This window comes from Ceratotherium simum, chromosome 9 (assembly GCF_057802395.1).
Source record: "Ceratotherium simum simum isolate JZ-2026a chromosome 9, ASM5780239v1, whole genome shotgun sequence".
Classification (NCBI taxonomy): domain Eukaryota; kingdom Metazoa; phylum Chordata; class Mammalia; order Perissodactyla; family Rhinocerotidae; genus Ceratotherium; species Ceratotherium simum.
Window position 1 is genome coordinate 74,048,148 of NC_141908.1, and position 25,141 is coordinate 74,073,288.

General features: G+C 34.0%; 1 protein-coding gene across 2 annotated transcripts in view; it reads right to left on the minus strand.

Annotated features, from left to right (window-relative positions):
* Window positions 1–1,664: 1,664 nt before the first annotated feature.
* BOLL (boule RNA binding protein) overlaps window positions 1,665–25,141 on the minus strand; it is a 65,893-nt gene continuing 42,416 nt past the window's right edge. Inside the window, exon 11 of one of the 2 annotated variants that reach the window (XM_087435548.1) lies at window positions 1,665–2,975. In XM_087435548.1, the coding sequence (XP_087291674.1) occupies window positions 2,817–2,975 (159 nt within the window). In that variant the 3' untranslated portion in view covers window positions 1,665–2,816. Of the gene's footprint in view, window positions 2,976–12,674; window positions 13,077–25,141 lie in introns of those variants that run through there. The other variant, XM_004426768.3, reaches the window with a different exon arrangement.

Here is a 25,141-nt window from a genome sequence, read left to right on the forward strand (position 1 = left end):
TTTTAAACAAGTCATTCTCTAAAGATAGACACATAGCTACGGCACAGGCATAAAAATCTATTTTGTAAACAGGATTGTTGCTGAGTTTATTTACATTTTTCCTTTGGCATAGACATAAGGATATTAAATATTATTTTAATTGAAAGCTCTTCTCACAAACAGTTGGATAAAGCCTGAATAAAATAATCCTAAGGTTAACTTTACTGATCAGTAGTTGGGCATACACAGAGCAGGAAAAATTTACATATATTAGTATCTTTTTTTAATAGTTTGCATAATAGGTCAGATACCAATAAGGATTTTAGAAAGTTTCTTTTATGTGTTGCTAAAAATGTGTTATATAAGTGGATACTGTGTAGCTTTCTTTGCTTTGGTACCAAAGTTAGACATGTTAAAAACAAAGATCCTAGTATGATTAGCAAGAAACACATTGAAAGTATTAAAAATTGTTAATGTGTATTTTAAAATTATTATCCTTTGGATGTTTTCTCAAAACATCAAAGGAAAAAATATGCTTTTTAGGCAATACTTTTTGTATTAATCAAACATTTCAATATACTACTATTGGTCATGTCAGAACTATATGAGCCTAAGGGTGCGGGTTTAGTCTCTGTATCTTTGTTCATTTTTATATCATGACTTGTAGTAAAAAGAGCCTTGGTGATTAAAAGCTAAAACATTGATCTCTTATAGTTATTAAAGCTGTTTTTGCTATCTTGGATATGTTACATTATCTATAAAAATAAGAGCAAAATATCACAATTTAAGCAGAATAGGTTTTTTTTTTTGGTACATTAATGAATTTTCATACCACCTTCATTTTTCTATACTTTATGTCTGGAGAGAAAAATGATGCAATATAATCTTTATAGAATTGAATGAATGTACTGTGGAAGTATATGAATACATTTTGGTAAAGAGCACAATTGCCTAAAATAAATTAGCTAAGAAAAACACTTCAGATGTAAATCTTTTTTGAAGCAAAATACAATTTATCTTGGACTCTTAAATTTATAAAAGTTTTAGAACAAAAATGCCTTGGCATATACTGGATAAGCCTAAGCCTGAATGATAAATATAGGAATAAAATGTATACTGAAAACACCACACAAATGGGAGCATTAAATAGACTGTTTCATGATATTTTTGACTAGGGCTCAATTATAGAACATCAGACCTTAACACACAGAATGTTACTTTTAAAGTAAATGTAGCAAAATAAAATATTCTCAGTAGATGGAGTGGCCTTAGGATGTGCCAAAATATTCCTTAATATAACTATGCTATTACATTTTATTCCTCAACCTAGATATTTTAGCCCAGAAACATTCTGGTGATATTCCCCTAAAATATATACATCAATGGATAGTTCATTATCCTTTATGAGACAGGATAAAAAACTTAACTCATTATAATTGGGTTATCATCTTCCTAATATTATAAGAAGGTTTGAATATATAATTCTTATTCTTTCCCAACAGAAATGCAAAGTAGTTTTAGTTCTTGGAGTGGACATAAAATTAAAATAGTGAAAAAAAATAAGACTCTTTCCTAGTATTATGCAAACAGATTTTAAATATTGCTTATTTACATAACTTTTTATTGTTTTTAATAATCCAATCTATAAAAGGAATATAAAGTTTTTACAGAAGAAAATTGGGATATATATTAAACAGGCAGCATTTAAAAAAAGCTGGCATGGCCATTTTTGAATTTTAAAAAGTTCTACTTTAGTGTGGCATTTTTTCATTATAAAAAATTTTTCAATTCTATAAGAGCAGACAGTCACAGCTTCTTTGTATTTAAAAGGTAAAATATAATGTTATGGGTAAGTTTTATTCAGTCAAAGTTAATGTTTTGAGAGCCTAGAAACCTCATAAACTAGGACCTGAATGAAATATAAAAAGGAATATTAAATTAAAAGAAAAAAAAAGGAATACTGACAGTGTCACTGTGTTAAAGGAAGAAATATGTATTGAATCTGACATGATATATGCAGTGAATGCTTCTACTTGCCAAGATGCTGTAAGAACCCTATACTTCTTGTATGAATGACAAAACAGGGCCAGAAATAGATTTGGGAATATCTAAGTATTTTTAAGAATAGTGTCAACTTTGGCCATAGTAATTGGTATCAAATAAATGGTCACAATGTGACAGATTTCCAGATATTATATATACAAATTATTTGCATATGTATTAATGTCTGTCAAAATTTCTAATGTAAACCAAGAATCTGAAATGTTTTATCAAAAACATTTAATATAGGTAAAATACACACAAACCTAAACACAGTGAAACTAAAATAAGGTGGAAGCTAGAATCTTCCACACATATTATCTCCCTAAGAAGATAGCGTTTTTTTTTTTAATTTACTATATTACAACAAATGGCCTTTTGCTATCAATATTCTGTATATGCTATAGCTATGTCTACAAATATGAAACATCTGGAATAAAACTGAAAAATCCAAACACCAAAGATTAAGTGGTGTATATGACATTATCATGTTGATAAGATAGCCAGATGATAACCAAATTTTTCAAATTTATCAAGATGTTTGTTGTTTTATAGATATAACCTTTGTTCTGTTTGTTACAGATTAAAAATCTATGTTACTTAAGTGTGTGTGAATAAATAAAGGAAACCATGATTTTATCCTGCACCTCCAATGTTCTGGCTACCAAGATTTCTTTAATTCCCTTAAAAAGCAAAAACATTTAACCTTAAGCACATCCAAAACCCTCATATTTGTTACCAGACCATACATGGGGCTAGTTGTTTTCTATTATTGGATAAAATAGTTATCCAAGACTCTACTTAACAGAATCAGTAGAGGAAGATGGAGTAAAAATTGAATCCTCTGCTCTGAAATCTTTTCTAGGATGAAAGTGTGGGCTTCGAGAATATCGAGGTTTCAAACCTACAGATGAAGGTTGAGAAAAGCTTCTTCTCACAGAATGTAACCTTGGTTCCTATTAAGAGATTTAAAGAAAATTAGGGTTTTAATGCATTTTAAATGGCTTTTATTTTACAATTACTTAAGGGAAAGATTTAAAAAATAATATTAACTGGGTCTGGATTCTGAGGAGAGAAGGTGTGCTTCAGGAAATTCCCACTAGAAAGAGTAGGTTACCTTATAACTTGCTGCTGGACAGGAAAGCATCCTAGGGCTATAAAAAAGACTCACTACATAGGATCTGGGAATAGACAAATCTAATGGTATTTCTAAATTATTACGTTTGTGCCTTCTGAACCATCCCTTTGTGCCATCCCTGAACTTTGGTAAAGATTAAAAAAAAAAAAAGATTTATGTATTTATTTATTTATTTATTTTTTTTTTTTTAAAGATTTTATTTATTTATTTTTTCCCCCCAAAGCCCCAGTAGATAGTTGTATGTCATAGCTGCACATCCTTCTAGTTGCTGTATATGGGACGCGGCCTCAGCATGGCCGGAGAAGCGGTGCGTCAGTGCGCACCCGGGATCCGAACCCGGGTCGCCAGCAGGGGAGCGCGCTCACTTAACCACCAAGCCACGGGGCCGGCCCAGATTTATGTATTTAGTGACATACAAAATAAGAGTCAGATTCTATGGTTGAGAAAGCAGCTACCCAGAGAAAATCAAGGAATTATTCATAAACTTTCACGTTAATAAAGCAACATGAAATTTTATCCTACTGTTAAGTAAAACATCCAGTGAATAGACTGTGTTCCAGCAAATGAGTTTTATTTGATCCACTGCTGAACATAAGTATTGCTGGACATCCTATTTGCTCAAGATACTTGAGAATAGGAAAATTTCAGCTAAGGCACCTATAATGACTAAATGCCTACTTCAGAGCACCAGTGTTGAGCCAAATCCTTTTGCCTAAAAATCGCATCATTTGCTTTGCTCTGCCTGCTTTAAATGATTTGAGTTTGAATGTTGTGATTCAAGAAGAATGCAGGCATCAAGCTTTATCTCATAAAGCTGAATAAAACTTTGGAAGTAGGACATAGGCCAAATCAATTGCCCAACCGGAATCTGACAACAGAAATTTAATACCAAGTATTCTAGTAGTTCTTCTAAAAACTTAACTAGCAACTTATATAAAGTTAAGGGAAACAAACTAAATCTTCTAAGATAAGCAAAATTTCTGTAAAGAGGAATGGTTGATTCTATACTGTTGTACTTTCCATGATCTGGGCACAAACGCCACTCTATTGACCTACCAAGACTGAGCATGTCTACTAACAATGAAACAACTTGCCAATGCTAGAATAGGTAACTATCAAGAATAAGTCATAAAAACAATGGGTAATTTTTTATGGCATATCAGACCTAGATGCTTCTAGGGTTAAAAATGTTTTAAATTGTGTAATTACACAGAGAGTTTATTTATATCACTCCAAGATACTTTGTGAAATTATAAAAGTCTTCTAACCAGAAAACAAACATTTATGGAGTATTGTAATATAAGTTAAAGATAGTTATCAAAATCAGTGTTGTGAGAAAATTCACTCCAATGACATCAGGCTATATATAACCTTAGGCACTGTTACAATTTTTGAGCTAAGGGGACTTCAGTAGGCAATTATGATAATGATCCATTTATCTTAGCACCATACACATTTTATCAATATAAAAAATGGCATGAGTTTGGCATTTGTCATTAGGGTGTAAAAAAGAAAACTAAACTAGAATAACCGTTTCCGAAACAGCAAATACTACATGGAAGGTCCATACAAAGACTGATAATTGCCTATATTGCAATTATTAACAAGAAGAATGAGAAGAAAGAAGAAAAGCAACCAAAGATTCATTGGCTTTTGTTGGTGGACTTGATGCTTTCAAAAAACACATAAAAATGTGCCATGTTCCCAAAATATAAAGAGTAGACGGCACTACCTGTAGATATCTTTTGCTATCAGAGGGATTAAAATTTTGGGGAGATAATTTAGAATGCCTTTCTTCTCACCTCGTGTTCCTTATTTTCCAAAATGATGAATTGCACAACACTTTTAAAGAAAATTTTTGACTAATAATCTAAAAATTAAATTCTAGGGTAATTTTATTTCCACTATTTTGGTTAGGAAACTGTTCATACTTAGGTTACTTGATAAAAGCATGATTAAACAGTTTCATGATTATCATAATTTGTTTATTTTAAAATTGAAATATTTTCTGATCCTGATTTCCAGATGCTTAAGGGATCAGAATAGACATTTTATTTGTGTCTAAGATTTAATTTGTGTAAGATTTAATTTGAGTGATTTAACAAAAGATGGTCCATAACTCTTGGATGAGACAAAAATTATTTCTGAAAAGTACTGTGTCTCTAAGGATCTTCCCCTCTCAACCCTCCACTCCCCAGAAATGACTTGCTTCCTTACAGGTGACAATTTATTAGTAATCAGAAGGTCTGGGTTTTACCACTTAATAGTAATGTCATCTTGGGAAATTCTCTTAACCTTTCTAAGCCTCTCTTCTCTTATAAAACGTTGCCTGATTACCTCACAAAAATACTGAGTGGATGAAATGAGATAATGTATGTGAAGTGCTCGTAAACTGTAAGATGCTATATAAATATAAGGTATTATTATTTTTTTTTTTGTGAGGAAGATCAGCCCTGAGCTAACATCCATGCTAATCCTCCTCTTTTTGCTGAGGAAGACTGGCTCTGAGCTAACATCTATTGCCAATCCTCCTCCTTTTTTTACCCCAAAGCCCCAGGAGATAGTTGTGTGTCATAGTTGCACATCCTTCTAGTTGCTGTATGTGGGACGCGGCCTCAGCATGGCCAGACAAGCGGTGCGTCGTTGCGCGCCTGGGATCCAAATCTGGGCCGCTAGTAGCGGAGCGTGCACACACAACCACTAAACCACAGGGCCGGCCCCTAAGGTATTATTCTTACCTTGGAATAATATAGTATACAAAACGTGATATTCTAAGCATGATTTTATAGAAGATTATCATCAACATCAACAAAGTTAATACAATTTTTATAAGAAATATTATCACGGACTTTAAACAATCTTTAATGACTTAACTTTTCTTTAGAACAACCTAGTAATTATATAGCAAATTTAGTTACACAGGTTAAGTTACCAATATTTAAGACTAATATCTTAAGACGATTCCACAGTTGTAGCTTCTTTAGTCCTTAAGGTATATGATTCTATGATTTCATGTTTATAACATAGGGAAACAGGCTTATACCTAAACATAATTCAGTTTATTTATATAGCTGTGTCAATGGCTAAACCAGAAACGATAAAGCTTCAAGGGTTAAAGGGTTTATGGTTAAACCATAAAGTAATAGAGGAGTTCAGGTCTATCTTTTATGGTTTAATGCCTTTCAGACTATACTTTTTGAAAAGCCTTTTATACTATACTAAACTATACCAGTTTAATGTTATATTCATTTTATAATATATTAATAGAGTTACCTACATCCCAATTTACCTGGGACGGTCTAGGTTTATGCCTATTATTGGAATTTCAATGTTGAAAAATAGTCTCTGAATAGAATGACTTTATAGGTATATTAATAGGATAAACTTCTTTGTTGGTCAATAAGTACATATTTCAAAAATTATATTATTTTAATTATTTTTGGTGCCCCCTTTCACTCTCAAGTATCTTGATTTGCATGATAAATGTATCATTTCTACATATGAGAAGAACTTGAAACAGAGATCAGCAAAGTCAAGAACTTTCTGACTATTACAAGGAGCAGAAGTGAAAGCAGAACTTGGTATGATAAGAACATCAGAGGACCTTGTCTACAGGTAAAAGGCCTAGGTTTCTATAAAGATAATCAAATCAAGTGTGTCTGCTGCTCATCAGTGAAGGTGGGAGTGAGATTCAAGAGCAAATATGTGCTGGAGAACAAGGACTCCTAATTCTGAATCCAGATAATCATATTTCAGAGAAAGTTAAGCTAATATTCATATTGGAACTTGGCAAGTCTCTGAGAATGTAATTATCTTTGAGAAAAGACATAGTCACATTCTTAAACATGATCTTATTCAGACAGACCCTAACTGCAAGCTTGTCTTACTATAATAGAAGGAACTGTACTTTATTAACAACAGAGACTAGATTTTTTTGAAATTGCATGACCTGAGATTAAATCATGTCAGTGAAAACTATATTGTTGGTTACCTTTACCTAGAGCATATAAAAGATGTTTGGTTTGAAGGATGTTTAATAAAAGTAGACCAACTGGATAATTTATATGAAGAAATGATCTTTAGAATAAATTTTGGATACTTTCCCAAATAATTCATCATTTAGAAGAAAATAAGGAAAGCTGAATTCTCTGTAATGGGTATACAAAACTTAAGCAAAGGTGATGATGATTTAGGAAGTAATTTTCAAGAAGCAAGTGAATAGATTAAATGAATGGTACAGTGTTAGGTTTATATCCTAAATCAGAGTTAGAATCTTTAAAAGAAGTTTTTAACTTCAAAAATACAAATCTGCTAAAGTGCAATACAAAATGTCTGTATTACATTATTATCTAGGATTGCACCTATGAATTTCTTTCAGGAAACTGGACAGCCTTTTTGAAATCAAGAATAAGATATAGATGTACAAAAAAAGATGTGTATTAACTAACATATGCTTTCCAGTTGCATCTTATCTTCAGGAATTAGACACAAAGGTAACTGTGCCTGATTATCACCTTTAAAATTTTCCTTTTATGATATTTACAATATGTAAAAAGCAAAAGAAATTGAGGATTAAAAGGATAACATTCCATGTTCAAGCAAAAGCTATCCTGGTTCTTTATTTTCATACTTCCAAAATGCTCACTCTATTACTATTAGGAGCCATTGTGAAAAACGTAGAGCTTTAAGAGTACCAATGAGTTCAGAAATGGAAGAAGGAAAGAAGCTGTAAAAACCAAGAATGACACGGTCAAGTATGAATTAGCTGCTTTTAAGCTGAATTCCTTAAGCCAAAACATCTTTCCCCACATTGCCTGAATTTTTTCATGTTACATTATACTGTTGGAAATTCTACCAAAGTGTTTCGGTTAACAGGCAATTCTCTTTAACCCTATTCTTAGGGAAGGTGAAGTGGGGAAAGATCCTTTTTTCTCCCTTGCTTTTATTCCCAAAATCTAGAATTCAAGTTAGGATTATTAGATTATATATTTAGCTCAATATAGATATCTTTTGTGGGAATATCCTATGAATTTAAATATCATTGGTAATATGGGTAGAATTGGACAAAACTTCCAAAATTAAGTATGCTTGATTGCATTTCTTTCAGTTTAGAGCCATATTTGAAAATGAAAGCAGAGATGAAAGTGCATAAAGAATGGCTACCTAGTAAATATCCTTAAGCTCTATCATTTTCAGTCAAAGCAAGTTAATTGAATTGGGTAGATAAGAAAAGACTCAGGTCTCTCAAAATTTGGAGAAATTCTATCCAAAATAGAAAACAGAGGTCCCTCAGAATGCTTATAGCCAGAAGAGGGGAAAGCCAGATGGAGGGAGGTCTTTCTCTTTGCCAGCATACTGACAGCATACATTCTTTTTATTGATCAAACAATAAGGATATCGTACTTGGAAACCAAGTTGGAAAGGAGATATTCAGGTGAATAGACAGGGAATTCTTTCCATATTGAAAAAAGACAACTGGTAGGCTTAGGGAATTCATGGGACAGGAATAACATAGTTTGATTTTTAGCTTGCAATTTTCCAAAGGGAAAAGTGCTTTTTTAAGCACTGAAACCTATCAAAGACAAAGATCTAGAGAGAATGCCACAAAGCTGGTTGATGGTAAATAATGGGAGGAAAATAAATGCTAAGAACTTTGAGACATTTACTTTGAAGCCTCTATACTTTAGAGCAGAAACTTGACTCTCCTTATAAAACAAAATAACAACCCAAAACTACCATCCCCTCAAAAGCGTTACTTTCCCCAGGAAAGAAAAGCTCTCGGAGTTGTATTTTATCCTCTCTATTCCACGAAGGAAAAAATGAAGAAAAAAGTCAGAGTCTAATCAAAGGACTTTCTTATTAGAAATTATCTCTTCAGGCCTAAGAGCATACTGGAATCTTGTAGGTACATCCCAAAGGAGTGTGAGATCTAGGACCCTCCAAATGATAAGGAAAAAACCCCAGGAAGTGAAAGGGCTCACGTGAGGAAAAGATTCTTAGCAGGCGACAAAGGAAAAGGCTTTAGTCTTTAAATACAGAAAGGCACCTTCTCACATCCCTGTTTTCCAAAGGGAAGAAGTACACCAAGATGTTTATGACTCCAATTACCTTTAGAGAAATACTACATGACAATTACTTGTGGGTACACACCTTGACAGAAATGCAAAACTGAGGTTAACATACTAGCTTCACTAAGAAAATTATGCATCAAAATATCAGTAAATAATCAAGTATTGGCACTTTTTAACTAAGAAAAACATATCAAATGAGGAAAACTGACAAATCAGTAAGCGGAAAAATTTTAAATTGCATGTTTTAAAAATAAGTCAGATATCAACATCACTCACTCACTGGCCTAAATAAAATGTGTTAATGACTATTTGGCCTGTTACTGTGTATCTTCACTTCAATACATTCAGGCTTGGCATTATATTGATAATATTTTAAGCAGCATGCCTAAAAAGAATGATAAAACTGGAATCCTCAATCAGTTAGTTCATTAGTTTGAAATCTATGCCTGCTATTTTATATTTGGGGATCTGACAGGTCAGAAAGTAGGTAACATTGAGATAACCATGAAATTAGAATATAGAAAACTGAAGGATTATGTCATATGGAAAGAAGAAATAAAATAATGACAATGTGAAATAAAACAAGTGATCTTGAATGGCACTTGATTTCTGAGAGGAACCAGGAGAATGCATAAAATATTAGCAAATTTATGCAATACATAAAAGCAAAGAGACACAAACACCTACAGGAGGTCCAACAAACAGCAATAACTGTAGCTGCTAATCAGAACGTGGTACTCAACATGGAAGGACAGAAGCTGATAGCACATTTTTAGGAATTTATGCACAAGAATAAAAACAATGAATAGAGTTAAAAGAAACAGCATCAGTTATGAATATTACATCCATCTTTTGGATAAAATTTTGCCCTTTTCCTCTTTTAAATCTGTAGAGATTTCAGAATAAATTTTGTCAAAGTATACGTCTAGCACCAGCAATTTACTGTTATAACAATAGGGCATGTTGATGCATGATATCAAAGTTGGATTGGATGCATTCCTAAAGTCTTTTCTAGTCCTTTGGTTCTATATTTTAATATTATCCAAGCACTACTTCTGGGAAAGATACAAAGAATTTTTGTGTATGTGACTCCAATTCTTCATTTTATAGTTAAATATAGCATATCCAGGAAACACACTCCTACATGTGGGAGTTACCATGTATAAATTTGTTTGAAAATACTGTACTGCCATTACTGGCAGTATAAAGCAATGTTATAAACTAAATCATACCTCTCTATTCTAAGCCATCCTTCTGAAATCAGCTGACAGAGGAAGTTAGTCTTAATTTTCCAAGATCCTTTATCTTTTTTTTTTTTTTTTTTGGTGAGGAAGATTAGCCCTGAGCTAACATCTGCTGCCAATCCTCCTCTTTTTGCTGAGGAAGATTGGCCCTGAGCTAACATCCGTGCCCATCTTCCTCTACTTTATATGTGGGATTCCTGCCACAGCATGGCTTGATAAGTGGTGCATAGGACCGTGTCTGGGATCCGCACCTGCGAAACCCAGGCCACAGAAGCCGAGTGTGCGAACTTAACTACTACACCAGCAGGCCAGCCCCAGGATCCTTTATCTTTTGACAAGCTACCATCTTTCTATTTCGATTGTATTAAAGATTTTGGGAAACAGTTGCAAAGTTATTACCTTGTGATTTTGGTAAATGTACTAATATTTGTACTATCCATTTCACTCTAACACAGAGTGAATTTCAGATGTTTCCAGATTGGCCTTTCAAAATGGGTACTAAGTAAGTAAAAACTTACTTCTCAAATTTATCTCTAGAAGATATACTACAAGAAAGAAAAAAATAAAATGGGCTTTACTTAGTATATGTAAGGAGAATTTTCATCTTCCAAATCTGTCTGTTTTTAGAAGTAAAATGTTTGGGCTACGAAGTTATGCCATGAAGAAGGTTGATGCTGTCCTCCATGTATTCAGGTTGACAATAAATTCCACCGTTTTGATTAGCTTCTCAAAATAAAGCTAAATTCTAAGAAAGTGTATATGTATGAATTATATATGTGTGGATATATGTGTCTATGTGTGTATGCATATAATTTATGTGTGTGTGTATATATACGTGTTTATGCATATAATCTCTAAGGCTGTGCAGAAGAAACACACTTGGGTATCAATTATTATCAAAATCCCTTATCCAATAATACATTATTAATTTTTATTAACAGTCCAGGATTTGTTTAGCATCATGTTTAACATTTTGAAAAATCACAACAACTTTTTTTGTCATCAAGGACAGTGCTATCAAAAGAAGATCTCTAACATCAATGGTTAATAATTTTTACTTACAGAAGAAAAACTTTTGAAATTTCATTGTGGGACTTACTCGTCTATTTATATTTCTGAGAACTGAGAATATTAATGTACATGAGGTCCTTGTATGCTAGTTTATATTCATATGGTCCTATTGTTCTCCTGAAACCATTTGACTGGCAAACATATTCATTATGGTTCCAAAAGAAACACCCTATTTGACTCACTAGGAAAAACTTTGAGGTCTATGTCCTATTATTTTTGCTGCTACTGCTGCTGCTGATCATGGAATACATTTGGGGATGGAACAGGAGAGGACAGAGATAGATTTATTAGGGTAATGCCGATATTTACGGCTTTTCTCCTTCTCTCCTAAAATCAGGAAGTCAGTGAGAGAACTGCAAATCAATGTAAGAAGGACTTTTTTATACTACTACAGAAATTTCGGTGATAAAAACACTTAGGATTTGTTCTGTAACTTTTGAACAATGGCTTTTCCTCCTACCTATTTTCCAACTTTATAATAGGAATTGGTTTTAGAATCAGAATTTAAAGTTTTTCTTTGGTGTAAGAAGTAGTTTTGCTTTTTATTAAAACAATTACTTGTCCTTTTTAAAATTAATAACATATGTAATATATTGGTAACGTATAAGAATAAAAGGTCAAAAGATTAAAGCATTCAAAGAACACTAAAATACAGTAGAATATCAGTCAGTAAATATCAGTCAATGATCATGTCAGAAGTGAGCCCTTTTTTTATCGAAACAATTCTAGGTGATCCAAATTATATAAAATTTGGTAGCAAATGGCTTATGTTATAGGAAGGCTGCTGCAGTATTATCTCAAATATTAGAGAAAAAATTTAATATAGTGAAATTAATCACATGAAAAAGCAAGAATATTGATCATGTTCATGGTATTTCTAATATTTGGAAAATGTTATAAAAAAAGCAGTATAAATAGTATTCAAATTCTGAAAACTGTGGCAGAAGCAAAATTAAAGAGTAGCAGTAATAAATAAAAAATTAGACAAAAGCATATTAAATGACAAAATAGCAAAGTAGTAGAACTGAATCATTAAGATTAAATATACTATATGCTAAAAGGCATGAAAGTATTAAAAATTCTTTTAGAATTAGGAATGACTTTTATCCTAAATATTAAAATAAACAGCAAAGAATATGAAACATAACTTCTAAAAGGTTGAGAGGAAAAATAACACAAAGCAGAGAAAATGAAAGACACCTCACTATTCCCAATGTGGTTATTATTTACGGAATGGATAAAACATGTTGTATAAAATGTCACTACAGTTAGATAAACACATAAAAACACCAACATGCCACATCTACCTAAATAATTTTGTATAACAGCTGAAAAAGCAAATTTCATCAAATTTAGACAGCTTATAGTGGAATAAATATAGTGAGGTATTAACTAACCCTAAGTTTCACAACGGGCAGCTTCTAGCCGGTTCGTTGAAGCTGGATCTCGGCCACACAAGGATCATTGGACAAGAAATCAGTTGAGCTGGACTAGAGCTGCCCAGTTGTCTTAATAATGAATGCTCCACAGTGTCTGTTAAGTAAAGAGAAAGAAAATATAGATCAGAAAGACTGAATGGGAAAAAAAAGAGTAAGTTAGAGTAGATGAGCGTAGGATATCAATCAACATTTACTAAATACTTGCAGAACATGTGGTACTAATTATATTAGATTAGAGTACTATGAAGTGAGAGGCTAGAGATTAGGAGGGGTCCAGAGCTTCCTGCTCTCTGAGAGCTTACCATCTATTTTAGACAATCCCTAGTCTAGTGTCACAGTATAAATGTTTAGTATATAAAAATGGGGAACAGGCAACACAGAAACAAGTGAGTTATAACATTCCTTCTATTTTTGAAAATATTATTGGTGGGTTTTAAAAATATGTTTTTAAAAGGGAAGTGGAGTTTGGCAGAAGGCTATTTAGAAAGTCGTCCAAAACCCAAAAAGTACCCTTCAAGTTGGCATTGGTAGGACAGGCATATAGGTACTGATGCCATATAATACCGAGTAATTCCATATATCTGTGTCATCCTGAGATTTTTGTGTGTGTGTTAAGATTAGTTTGGGTCAAAGAAACAACCAAGTTGCTATTATCTTTTCGGCACTTTGGGTGTAAGCCAGCTCCTAATTTAGGGAACCAAGCTGTCCTATGACATACTTGTAGTTTTGGATAGGCTCAAAATTCTCCATATTTGTTTCAATATCTGTACAGAAGTACTGTCTGATAGAACTTTCTATGTTGATGGAAAAGTTCTATATCTACACTGCCAAATATGGTAGCCAACGTGGGGCTATTTAGCACTTGAAATGTGGCTAGTTGCTACTGAGGAACCAAATTTTAAATTTAATTTCATTTTAATTAATTTAAAATTGAAATTAACTAGTCTCATGGGGCTAGTGGTTACCATGCTGGTGAAAGCATGACAGTGTTGGTGACAGACAAACCAGTGTTGTCTGGTTTGCTAAACTCTATAGACTGGCCTGGATTTCTCTGGCCTGTTCAATACTGTCCAATACCACTTATTGTTCATTGATGTATTCTCAGTGTCTAGAATATTGGGTTGCACATGGTAGATGCTCAATAAATATTTGGTAAATGAATGAAATCTACTGTGGTAATATACAGCTATTCATGCCTAGTCAACTACTCACAGCTTATTGGCAATATGCTCTGGTTCTCTAAGGAAAAATAGATAAGTGAAGTCAAACTATTCCATGTATGTGGAACTGCTTTGTTGAAGGCTCAATATGCCTAGACAGAACAGGAGCAGAGCTTGCTTCATTATTATAGCTCAAAGAAAAGCAATATAAATAGTTGTATATGAATAATTTAGGTTGGTAAGTATGTGAAAACCGAAGGGAGAATATTTAATGGTAAAGAATTTGGTAAGGATGTATAAGAGCTGATGAGATTCATAAGAGGGAAAAAAACTAACTTCAGATTAAAAAAACTAAATTCAGATTTATGTATGACTAAAGCGTGGAAACTGAAGACAGTGACATCTTGAAGAAATATACAGTAAACTGGTTAGGCAATAATAGAGCTTAGGAAAGGTATTTGGCAGTGGAAAGAGAAATAAATATATTATTCTTAGCAAGTTAGCTGAAAAAGGGACACAAAGACAAGAGGTCAGAAAAATCACTGGTATTGTTTTGATTTTAGGTGAAAAGGAAGATGGGCAAACTAACACATAAGAGGTGAGGATTCTGAAAATAAATGTAAGAAATTGTGTATTCGTGAGTTTCAATTTGAGAAGGTAGTGACCATCCATCCAAGTGTTGTTCTAGGGTTAAATTAGGAGGAGAATCAAAGCACTAGGGTCAGATTCACTTTTAAACACTACTAAAATGCAGAAAACTGGAAACTCCCTTAGAAGACAATTTAGAGGGCAAAGAGAATCGTGCCATGATTAGTAGCTGGTAAAAGAGGAAGAAATATATTTCTGAAAAAGACACTGAAAGATCAAACTTAATGCAAGGAAAGAGAGCCACATTTGAAAATTAAAATTTGAGCACAGGCTAGTTGACAGTAGAATTAAATTAAAAAGAACCTAAGAGGACAAGAACTAGGACAAAACCCTTGGGATTTGGCTAATAAGAAGTCATCAAATCTTGGCAATAAATCTTAGATAAGCAGTTTGAATAGATCTCAACACTAAAAGAACAATAATTTCATATGGAATGGAAAAGATAACCCTATACTCCTCCCTCATGTCTTTCCAAAACAGATAATTTTAAAATATTAGTCAAGTGTGGAATATAAAATCCTACTGCTTGTTATGATGTATTCTCAAAATGGGGGAAGATGTTACCCAAAAAAAGTTTAGAAAACAATTCTGTAAGGGATTAAGATTTGATGAGTTGAATCTTATGTTGTGAAGATACTCATCCAAGTAGTCTAAGGGAAAAGAAAAAAGATTGAGTAAAAGGAGAAAAAATGTTCAATTAGAGGGAATGACAGACTCAGAATGCAAGGAAAGTAAGTGCTCAAACTAAGAATGAAAACACATAACTGGATATGCAAATAAAATGTACCACACAGTAAGACAGATTTCCCCCATAAAAGAAGTATAAAATTTACTTAGAATACTGTATCAACTAATACCTATCCTTACACAGTAATTAATAAATATCTCAAATTATCTTTAGCCACACTTCCCCCCACATTAATTAAGTATCTTGGCTGGTAAGAACTTATGGCAAATGTAAATATTAAAGCAGTCCAGAGGCTAAGAGTCAATAATCCATGTTAGATTAAAAATAGATTAAAAAGGGAATATAATCAATAATATTGCAATAACTTTGTATGGTGACAGATGGTAACTAAACTTATTGTGGTGATCATTTTGTAATGTATAAAAATATCCAATCACTATGATATACACCTGAAACTAATAGGATATTGTATATCAATTACACTTCAATAAAAAAATAATTAAATTTTATAAAAAAATAAATTTTATGAAAAAATAATTAAAAGTGAAAATATAACTAAAGCATTTGTACTATATTTCACATTATACTTTAAGAGGATACATGAACTTGACAATAGGTTAATTCAAGGGTCATGAAACTACGTCCTGTAGGCCAAATCTGGCCCGTCATTTGTTTTAGTAAATAAAGTTTGACTGGAACACAGTCACACTCATTGTTTATATTTTATCTATGGTCATTTTCACGCTACAAGAGCAGTGTCGAATAGTTAAGATAGAGACTGTGTGGCTTGCAAAGCTTAAAATATTTACTAATGGGCTCTTTACAGAAAGTTTGTTGACCCCTGGTTTAACCTATTCAGGCTAGAAAGAAATTTTCAGGCTGAGAACTTCTGAAAATCTAGGAAAGAAAACCTTAATAAGATGCCTTAAATTCAAAGAGTGTATATACTCTATATTGTGGAAATAATTATTACCAGCCTTAAATATATTGGACTCACCTTGATTAAATGAACATCAAAATCAGAAACTACAAGTTTAATAGAAATCTTGAGAGAAACTAAGAAGCTACTGATACTAATGCTTTTTGACTACAAAGAACAGGATTAACTAGGTATATGTTTAGTTATATAAGAAGGTAAGTATTTGTACACTAGTTACCATAATGTTTAAGTTAAATCTATACTTATTCTATGTTTTACCGTCAGAAAGTTGTGGGTTTTTTAAATTTTTCTGTGAGGAAGATTAGCCCCAAGCTAACGTCTGTGCCCATCTTCCTCTACTGTATATGGGATGCCTACCACAGGATGGCTTGATAAGCGGTGCGTAGGTCCAAGCCTGGGATCCAAACCTGCGAACCCCGGGGTGGCAAAGTGGAGTGCGTGAACTTAACCACTATGCCACCAGGCTTGCTCCAGAAAGTTAAGTTTTTTTTTTTTTTTGTGAGGAAGATTAGCCCTGAGCTAACATCTGTTGCCAATCCTCCTCTTTTTGCTGAGGAAGATTGGACCTGGGCTAACATCTGTGCCCATCTCCCTCTACTTTAATTTTTTTTTAAATTTTTTTTTTTTTTTGTGAGGAAGATCAGCCCTGAGCTAACATCCATGCTAATCCTCCTCTTTTTGCTGAGGAAGACTGGCACTGAGCTAACATCCACTGCCAATCCTCCTCCTTTTTCTCCTCAAAGCCCCAGCAGATAGTTGTATGTCACAGTTGCACATCCTTCTAGTTGCTGTATGTGGGACGCGGCCTCACCATGGCCGGAGAAGCAGTGCGTCGGTGCGCGCCCGGGATCCGAACCCAGGCCGCCAGTAGCGGAGCGCGCGCACTTAACTGCTAAGCCACGGGGCCAGTCCCTCCCTTTACATTATATGGGACGCCGCCACAGCGTGGCTTGATAAGAGGTGCGTAGGTCCACACCTGGGATCCGAACCTGTAAACCCTGGGCCGCCACAGCAGAGCGTGCAAACTTAACCACTACGCCACCCCACCGGCCCCAGAAAGTTGAGTTTTTAAGTCTTTACAAAAGCACAAAGATCTTTCCTGTAATATTGAAAAATTTAATACTTCCAAGCCCTTGGCTTTTTCACACTGAGACTATTAGTGTTTTTTTTTTTTTAATAGAAAATTACATCTGTTATAATGTTTCTTGTAGAAAGCTGTGTTTACTTAATGTGGTAAACTGTATTTATAATATCTGGTTGGTATTATTCCTCATCAACTTGCTTCCTATGTCATCGCTTATCTAGTTTGAATAACCTCAACCTGTATGGAAGACTAAAAAGCTCTCTTAGAATTAGGAACATGTAGCTAAAGACATTCTTCCTTGTAAAAATTTATGTTACAAGTGAACTAAAGAGACTCTAACATAGAGGGTAACTGGTTTTTTTTTTTTTTTTTTATTGATGTTTTAATGGTTTCTAACATTGTGAAATTTTGGGTTGTACATTTTTGTTTGTCCATCACCACATATATGACTCCCTTCACCCCTTGTGCCCACCCCCCACCCCCACTGCCCTGGTAACCACAGTCCAGTTTTCTCTGTCTATGTGTTGGTTTATATTCCACATATGAGTGAGATCATGCAGTGTTTGTCTTTCTCTTTCTGGCTTATTTCACTTAACATAATACGCTCCAGGCCCATCCATGTTGTTGCAAATGGGACGATTTTGTCTTTTTTTTATGGCTGAGTAGTATTCCATTGTATATATATACCACATTTTCTTAATCCAATCGTCAGTCGAGGGACACTTAGGTTGCTTCCACTTCTTGGCTATGGTGAATAATGCTGCAATGAACATAGGGGTGCATAAGCCTCTTTGGATTGTTGATTTCAGGTGCGTTGGATAGATTCCCAGTAGTGGGATGGCTGGATCATAGGGCATCTCTATTTTTAATTCTTTGAGGAATCTCCATACCGTTTTCCATAGAGGCTGCACCAATTTGCATTCCCACCAGCTGTGTATGAGGGTTCCTGTTTCTCCACATCGTCTCCAACATTTGTTGTTTTTTGTCTTGGTGATTATAGCCATTCTAATGGGCGTGAGGTGGTATCTTAGTGTTGTTTTGATTTGCATTTCCCTGATGATTAGTGATGTTGAGCATCTTTTCATGTGCCTATTGGCCATCTGTATATCTTCCTTGGAGAAGTGTCTGTTCATTTCCTCTGCCCATTTTTTGATCAGGTTGTTTGTTTTTTTGTTGTTCGTGTGAGTTCTTTATATATTATGGAGATCAACCCCTTGTCAGATGTATGTTTTGCAAATATTCTCTCCCAGCTGGTTGGTTGTTTGTTCATCTTGATTCTGGTTTCATTTGTCTTATAAAAGCTCTTTAATCTGATAAAGTCCCACTTGTTTATTTTTTCTTTAGTTTCCCTAGTCTGGGTAGGCATGTCATCCGAAAAGATTCCTTTAAAACCAATGTCAAATAGTGTGTTGCCTATATTTTCTTCTATGAGTTTTATAGTTTCAGGTCTCACCTTCAGGTCTTTGATCCATTTTGAGTTAATTTTTGTGAATGGCGATAGCACATGGTCCACTTTCATTCTTTTGCATGTGGCTGTCCAGTTTTCCCAACACCATTTATTGAAGAGACTTTCCTTTCTCCATTGCATGTTCTTAGCACCTTTGTCGAAAAATTAGCTGTCCGTATATGTGTGGTTTTTATTTCTGGGCTTTCAATTCTGTTCCATTGATCTGTGTGTCTGTTTTTGTACCAGTACCATGCTGTTTTGATTACTATTGCTTTGTAGTATGTTTTGAAGTCAGGAATTGTGATGCCTCCTGCTTTGTTCTTTTTCTTTAGGATTTCTTTAGCTATTCGGGGTCTTTTGTTGCCCCATATAAATTTTAGTATTCTTTTTTCTATTTCTGTGAAGAATGTCATCGGGATTCTGATTGGGATTGCATTGAATCTGTAGATTGCTTTAGGTAATATAGACATTTTAACTATGTTTATTCTTCCAATCCACGTGCATGGGATATCTTTCCATTTCTTTATGTCATCGTGGATTTCCCTCAATAATGTCTTGTAGTTCTCATTGTATAGGTCCTTCACCTCCTTGGTAAGATTTATTCCTAGGTATTTTATTCTTTTTGATGCAATTGTAAATGGTATTATCTTTTTGAGCTCTCTTTCTGTTAGTTCATTATTAGCATATAGAAATGCAACTGATTTTTGTAGATTGATTTTGTACCCTGCAACTTCGCTGTAGTTGTTGATTGTTTCTAACAGTTTTCCAACAGATTCTTTAGGGTTTTCTATATATACAATCATGTCATCTGCAAATAGTGAGAGTTTCACTTCTTCGTTACCTATTTGGATTCCTTTTATTCCTTTTTCTTGCCTAATTGCTCTGGCCAAAACCTCCAGTACTATGTTGAACAGGAGTGGTGAGAGTGGGCAGCCCTGCCTCGTTCCTGTTCTCAGAGGAATGGCTTTCAGTCTTTCCCGTTGAGTATGATGTTAGCTGTGGGTTTGTCATATATGGCCTTTATTATGTTGAGGTACTTTCCTTCTATTCCCATTTTATTGAGAGTTTTTATCATAAATGGATGTTGTATCTTGTCAAATGCCTTCTCTGCGTCTATTGAGATGATCATGGGGTTTTTATTCTTTGTGTTTATGATGTGATGTATCTCGTTGATCGATTTATGGATGTTGAACCATCCCTGCGTCTCTGGTATAAATCCCACTTGATCATGGTGTATGATCTTTTTAATATATTGTTGTATTCGGTTTGCCAATATTTTGTTGAGGATTTTTGCATCAATGTTCATCAGCGATATTGGCCTGTAATTTTCTTTCTTTGTATTGTCTTTGTCTGGTTTTGGTATCAGGGTGATGTTGGCCTCATAGAATGATTCAGGAAGTGTTCCATCTTCCTCTGTTTTTTGGAATAGTTTGAGGAGGATGGGTATTAAATATTCTTTGAATGTTTGGTAAAATTCACTGGAGAAGCCATCTGGTCCTGGACTTTTATTTTTTGGGAGGTTTTTGATTACTATTTCAATCTCTTTACTTGTTATTGGTCTATTCAGATTCTCCATTTCTTCTTGGTTCAATTTGGTAACTGGTTTTTTTTTATTCTTAACTTTTGCTTTTTCTATATGTTTATTACAGGTACAACAGAGGTCTTCATAAATAGTTGCAAGAGGGTAACTATTTTTGTGCCTGTGTGCCATGGACTCCTTTGGCAGTCTACTGATGCCTATGGACTCCTTCTCAGAATAATGTTTTTAAATATATAAAATAAAATACATAGAATTATAAGGGAAACAAATTATATTATAATATACTTATATCCACAGACTCTTTAGGAGGGGGTCTTTGGACCAGATTCACTTTAAAACTCAATGCAGGGCTGGCCCCGTGGCTTAGCGGTTAAGTGCGTGCGCTCCGCTGCTGGCGGCCCAGGTTCGGATCCTGGGCATGCATCGATGCAACACTTCTCCAGCCATGCTGAGGCCACGTCCCACATACAGCAACTAGAAGGATGTGCAGCTATGACATACAACCATCTACTGGGGCTTTGGGGGAAAAAATAAATAAATAAATAAAATTATTAAAAAAAAAAAAAAAAAAAACCTCAATGCAGGATCTTAGTATCTCTTTTCCTTGAACTCAAAGATTAAATGTAAATGATTGGAATGGAGATTATGCTATAATACCAGTAAGAATCAGTATGTCACTCTTGGGGCCGGCCCTGTGGCCTAGTGGCTGAATTCAGTGTGTTCTGCTTCAGTGGTCTGGGTTCGGTTCCCAGGTGTGGACCTACACTGCTCGTCAGCTGCCATGCTTGGGCAGTGACCCACACACAAAATAGAGGAAGACTGGCACAGATGTCAGCTCAGGGCGAACCGTCCTCAAGCAAAAAGAGGAAGATTGGCAACAGATGTTAGCTCAGGGTGAATCTTCCTCAGGAAAAATAGAAAAGAATCAGTATGTCACTCTTTTTGCTGCAAAGGTACTCATGATGGCAAATGGATCCCATCTTGCATCCCATTACTATTTACATTTCAAGTATAAAAAGTGACATAATATTCAGTTTGGCTATCTTAAGGCAATCTTAGATTTGATTTCAACATTTCAGGAAAACCAAAAGCAATAAGATTCAGGTCTACATATTTTCTTAAGAGCAGCAACTAAGTTCTGAACTTAATTAACTAAAAATGTAATTCCCTAATTCTTTTAGAGAATCTGATTGAGCTGGGATATACTACCACTTAAAATGTGTTAAGAAGATAAAAAGTAAAGTGTGGTGATATGAACTGTCATTTATCAGAAAAACAAAAACTTTCAACAATTATATAATATATAAATCTAATATATATTATAGATAATACATATATATAATATATATAAATATAAGGCATTATATTAACTTTATAAGAAGATAGGTGTATAAAGAAAAGATTGTCATAATTATCACAGCTGTCATGGACTAGTGGGAAATAATTATTGACAGTATTTCAATGTTTTCTTTTTAGTACTGGGTACATTCACAACTAACTATACTACTAAACACAAGAATCAATAGTTAAAGGTTCTGGGTTGAAACCTGGGTACCTTAATAATTAAAAAATTAAGAGACTATTTTTTAGAGCAGCTTTAGTTTCACAGCACAAATTGGACAGAAAGTTCCCATAAACTCCCATGTATATATTTAATATATTTTGACTGTTCACTAAGTAGCAGGGAATTCTGCTTATTCCTGTACGACCTAGTTTCTTAGTGAAACTCCTGCATCATCACTTTAGGGAAATGGGACTATATCTCTAGTAAAGAAGCACAGATTGATTAACTGTTGTGATGGTAATATGAATCTTGCTTGCAGTGTACTTGGTAAGGAAAGTAGGCATACTCTTTATGATTAAATGATGGCAGTTAGCTATTTCACACTCATATTTATGCTTCTGACCCATCCCATGGGTTGGAACTCAGTACCAAGACAGTCTACTTTAAGGATTCCCCTACTCTTTCATATGCCCTCATCCCATCACCACTCACTGCACTGCTTCACAGCTATTACCACTGTACTGCAAATATGAAATAAAACTGTAATTGTGACCTAGTGTCCAAGCCTAGAGTATTACTAAACTTTATTTATAGAGAGTGCATTACAGTATCAAAATCATCTAAAACAGACTTCCTCTGATGTTAATATTTTCTCCAAATATACTTCTCTAGAAATAGCTGAAAAGGCTGCACCATATTAGGTAAGTGCTAATTATTTTCAGTAACTGATATTAAACACAAATGATTGAAGTTGTACTGCTTGAATAATTCCAATAGAGGATGGCGTGGTACTAAGAGAAATTTTGAAAGAATGTTAAGGTTAACATTATTATTTTATTTTTTATTTTTTGTGAGGAAGATCAGCCCTGAGCTAACATCATGCCAATCCTCCTCTTTCTGCTGAGGAAGACCGGCTCTGTGCTAACATCTATTGCCAACCCTCTTCCTTTTTTTCCCCAAAGGCCCAGTAGATAGTTGCATGTCATAGCTGCACATCCTTCTATAGTTGCTGTATGTGGGATGCCGCCTCAGCATGGCCGGAGAAGCGGTGCGTTGGTGCACACCCAGGATCTGAACCCGGGCCGCCAGTAGCAGAGCACTTGCACTTAACCGCTAAGCCACGGGGCTGGCCCAAGGTTAACATTCTTTTTTAAAGTTTAATTCTTCTAGTTTAAGAGCATATACTTTTCTACGTTGTCTTAGATTTGTGAGTAGAAAATGGCAGAAATTGTACAGAGAAACTGCTATCTTACTCTTCAATTTAATCATGAAAAATTACACATACATTAAATATAAATCATAACAGAGGCATGAATAGATATCTTTCTTTGTGCACATAAGCATAAAACTGGAATCAGAAACCTGCTTCTCGCATGTCTATGGAAATGCTGCAGAGAGGAACTTTACCCCTTTGATCCTGATCTTTGCTCTACTATGCAACAGACCAAAGGGGAACAAAACCACTGACTTGTTTTGATTCAGAATTTAAGCTGTCTTGTTAAGGGTTATAATAACTCTGGTTATCACATGGGATATATCCTAGGGAATATTTTGGTTCTGCCAAAGGTAAGATTTAAGGATTAGGGAAGAGTTGAAAAGCTATGAAGTGCGGTTAACTAGCTTACTCTAAAGCCCACGTCTCACACAACTGTAATATCAGATTTCATCAAATCAGAGACATGATGGATCGTAAGACACACCATTATTTTATGTTTCACTTCCAAAACTAAAAAAACATTGCAATCAATTGTAAACATACCCTGATTCAGAGGTTTTGAAATATAAAAAAATATATATATCTCATAACCAATGAAATTTGGCATGTTTTATTTTTAATTTAGAGATGCAGGACCATAGGAAGCTTGAGTTAGGAGGGACAGGAAAAAAAAACCCCCACAATTCCCCTTTTGTTAGAGATGAGAAAAAAAAAAGAATAATTTAATAAACTTTCAAAGTCAAAACTGGAACACAGGGCTACATATAGAGTTTTATATTTCTTGCTTTTATTTTTTAAGGTGGAATGTTCTATGTATTTTATAGTCAATATTTTTCTTTAAGTGATTTGGTGGCTCTCAATAGACAATGGTGCCCCACTCAGGGACAGAAACTCCAAAACTACTTCTATACTTTTCTAAAACTATAGAACCCCATAGAAATGCTTTACTATACCAGTTTTACTCTGTGGAAAATTATCTACTTTTGTTTATAGTGCATTTCTATTATAACACAGAAATCTTAATACACAAATGTTGATATATCATTAGGAAACAATTTTTTCCTAAAATGCATTAAAGTAGACTAATATTAAAATATTGAAATTTGAGACATTAACCTTTATTCTTCCTATGCAAATTTTCCCTGGTATACCAAAAGCCTTGATGACTTAAAATAGAAATACAGAGAATAGGCTAGTCTTAATATTTTAGAAATAGATAAAATATTATAGAAATAGAAAATAGAAATAGATAAAATATTTCTTAAAATAGAAAGGTGGAATAGAAGTCTTTGGGTAGTGAACATGCTGTAGTCTACACAGAAATTGAAATATAATGATGTACACTTAAAATTTATATAATGTTATAAACCAATGTTACCTCAATAAAAAAGTAAATTAAAAGAAAAAGAAAAAGTGGAAATATTCCTTGGAAGAATTTGAGCCTGTTTTTATAAATGTAAGTCATTTTTAAAACTCTAATGATTATAATTTTAAGGATGTAAATTGGATTTATCCCAAAGTAGCAAATTCAGATGTCAAAACTATCTTGAAGCAACAAATCTAATCAATGAAATAGAAACCTTATTCAGAGCTCAGAGCACAAGTCTAACTGCTATAAAAGACTGCCAGAAACTGCTCATTGGATGCATATATTATAAAGCAGACCAATAGAGAAACTACTAGGTTAATATACGATTAATTAAGGCTATCATTCCCTAATTCAGCAGAATCACATCTTATACAGAATCAAGTTTAAAGTCAATAAAGCAAAATCACATAATGTCAAAATTATCTCATTGAACTAGACTACAGAAGGAATGGAAGGAAAATCTTTGTATATTTGGGCACTTGAACTATTATGCTTTTAAGATCGAAATCAAATCCCTAGGTAAGAAGGGTATAAGTGGAGAATTATAAAGTGTTTCTGTTTTC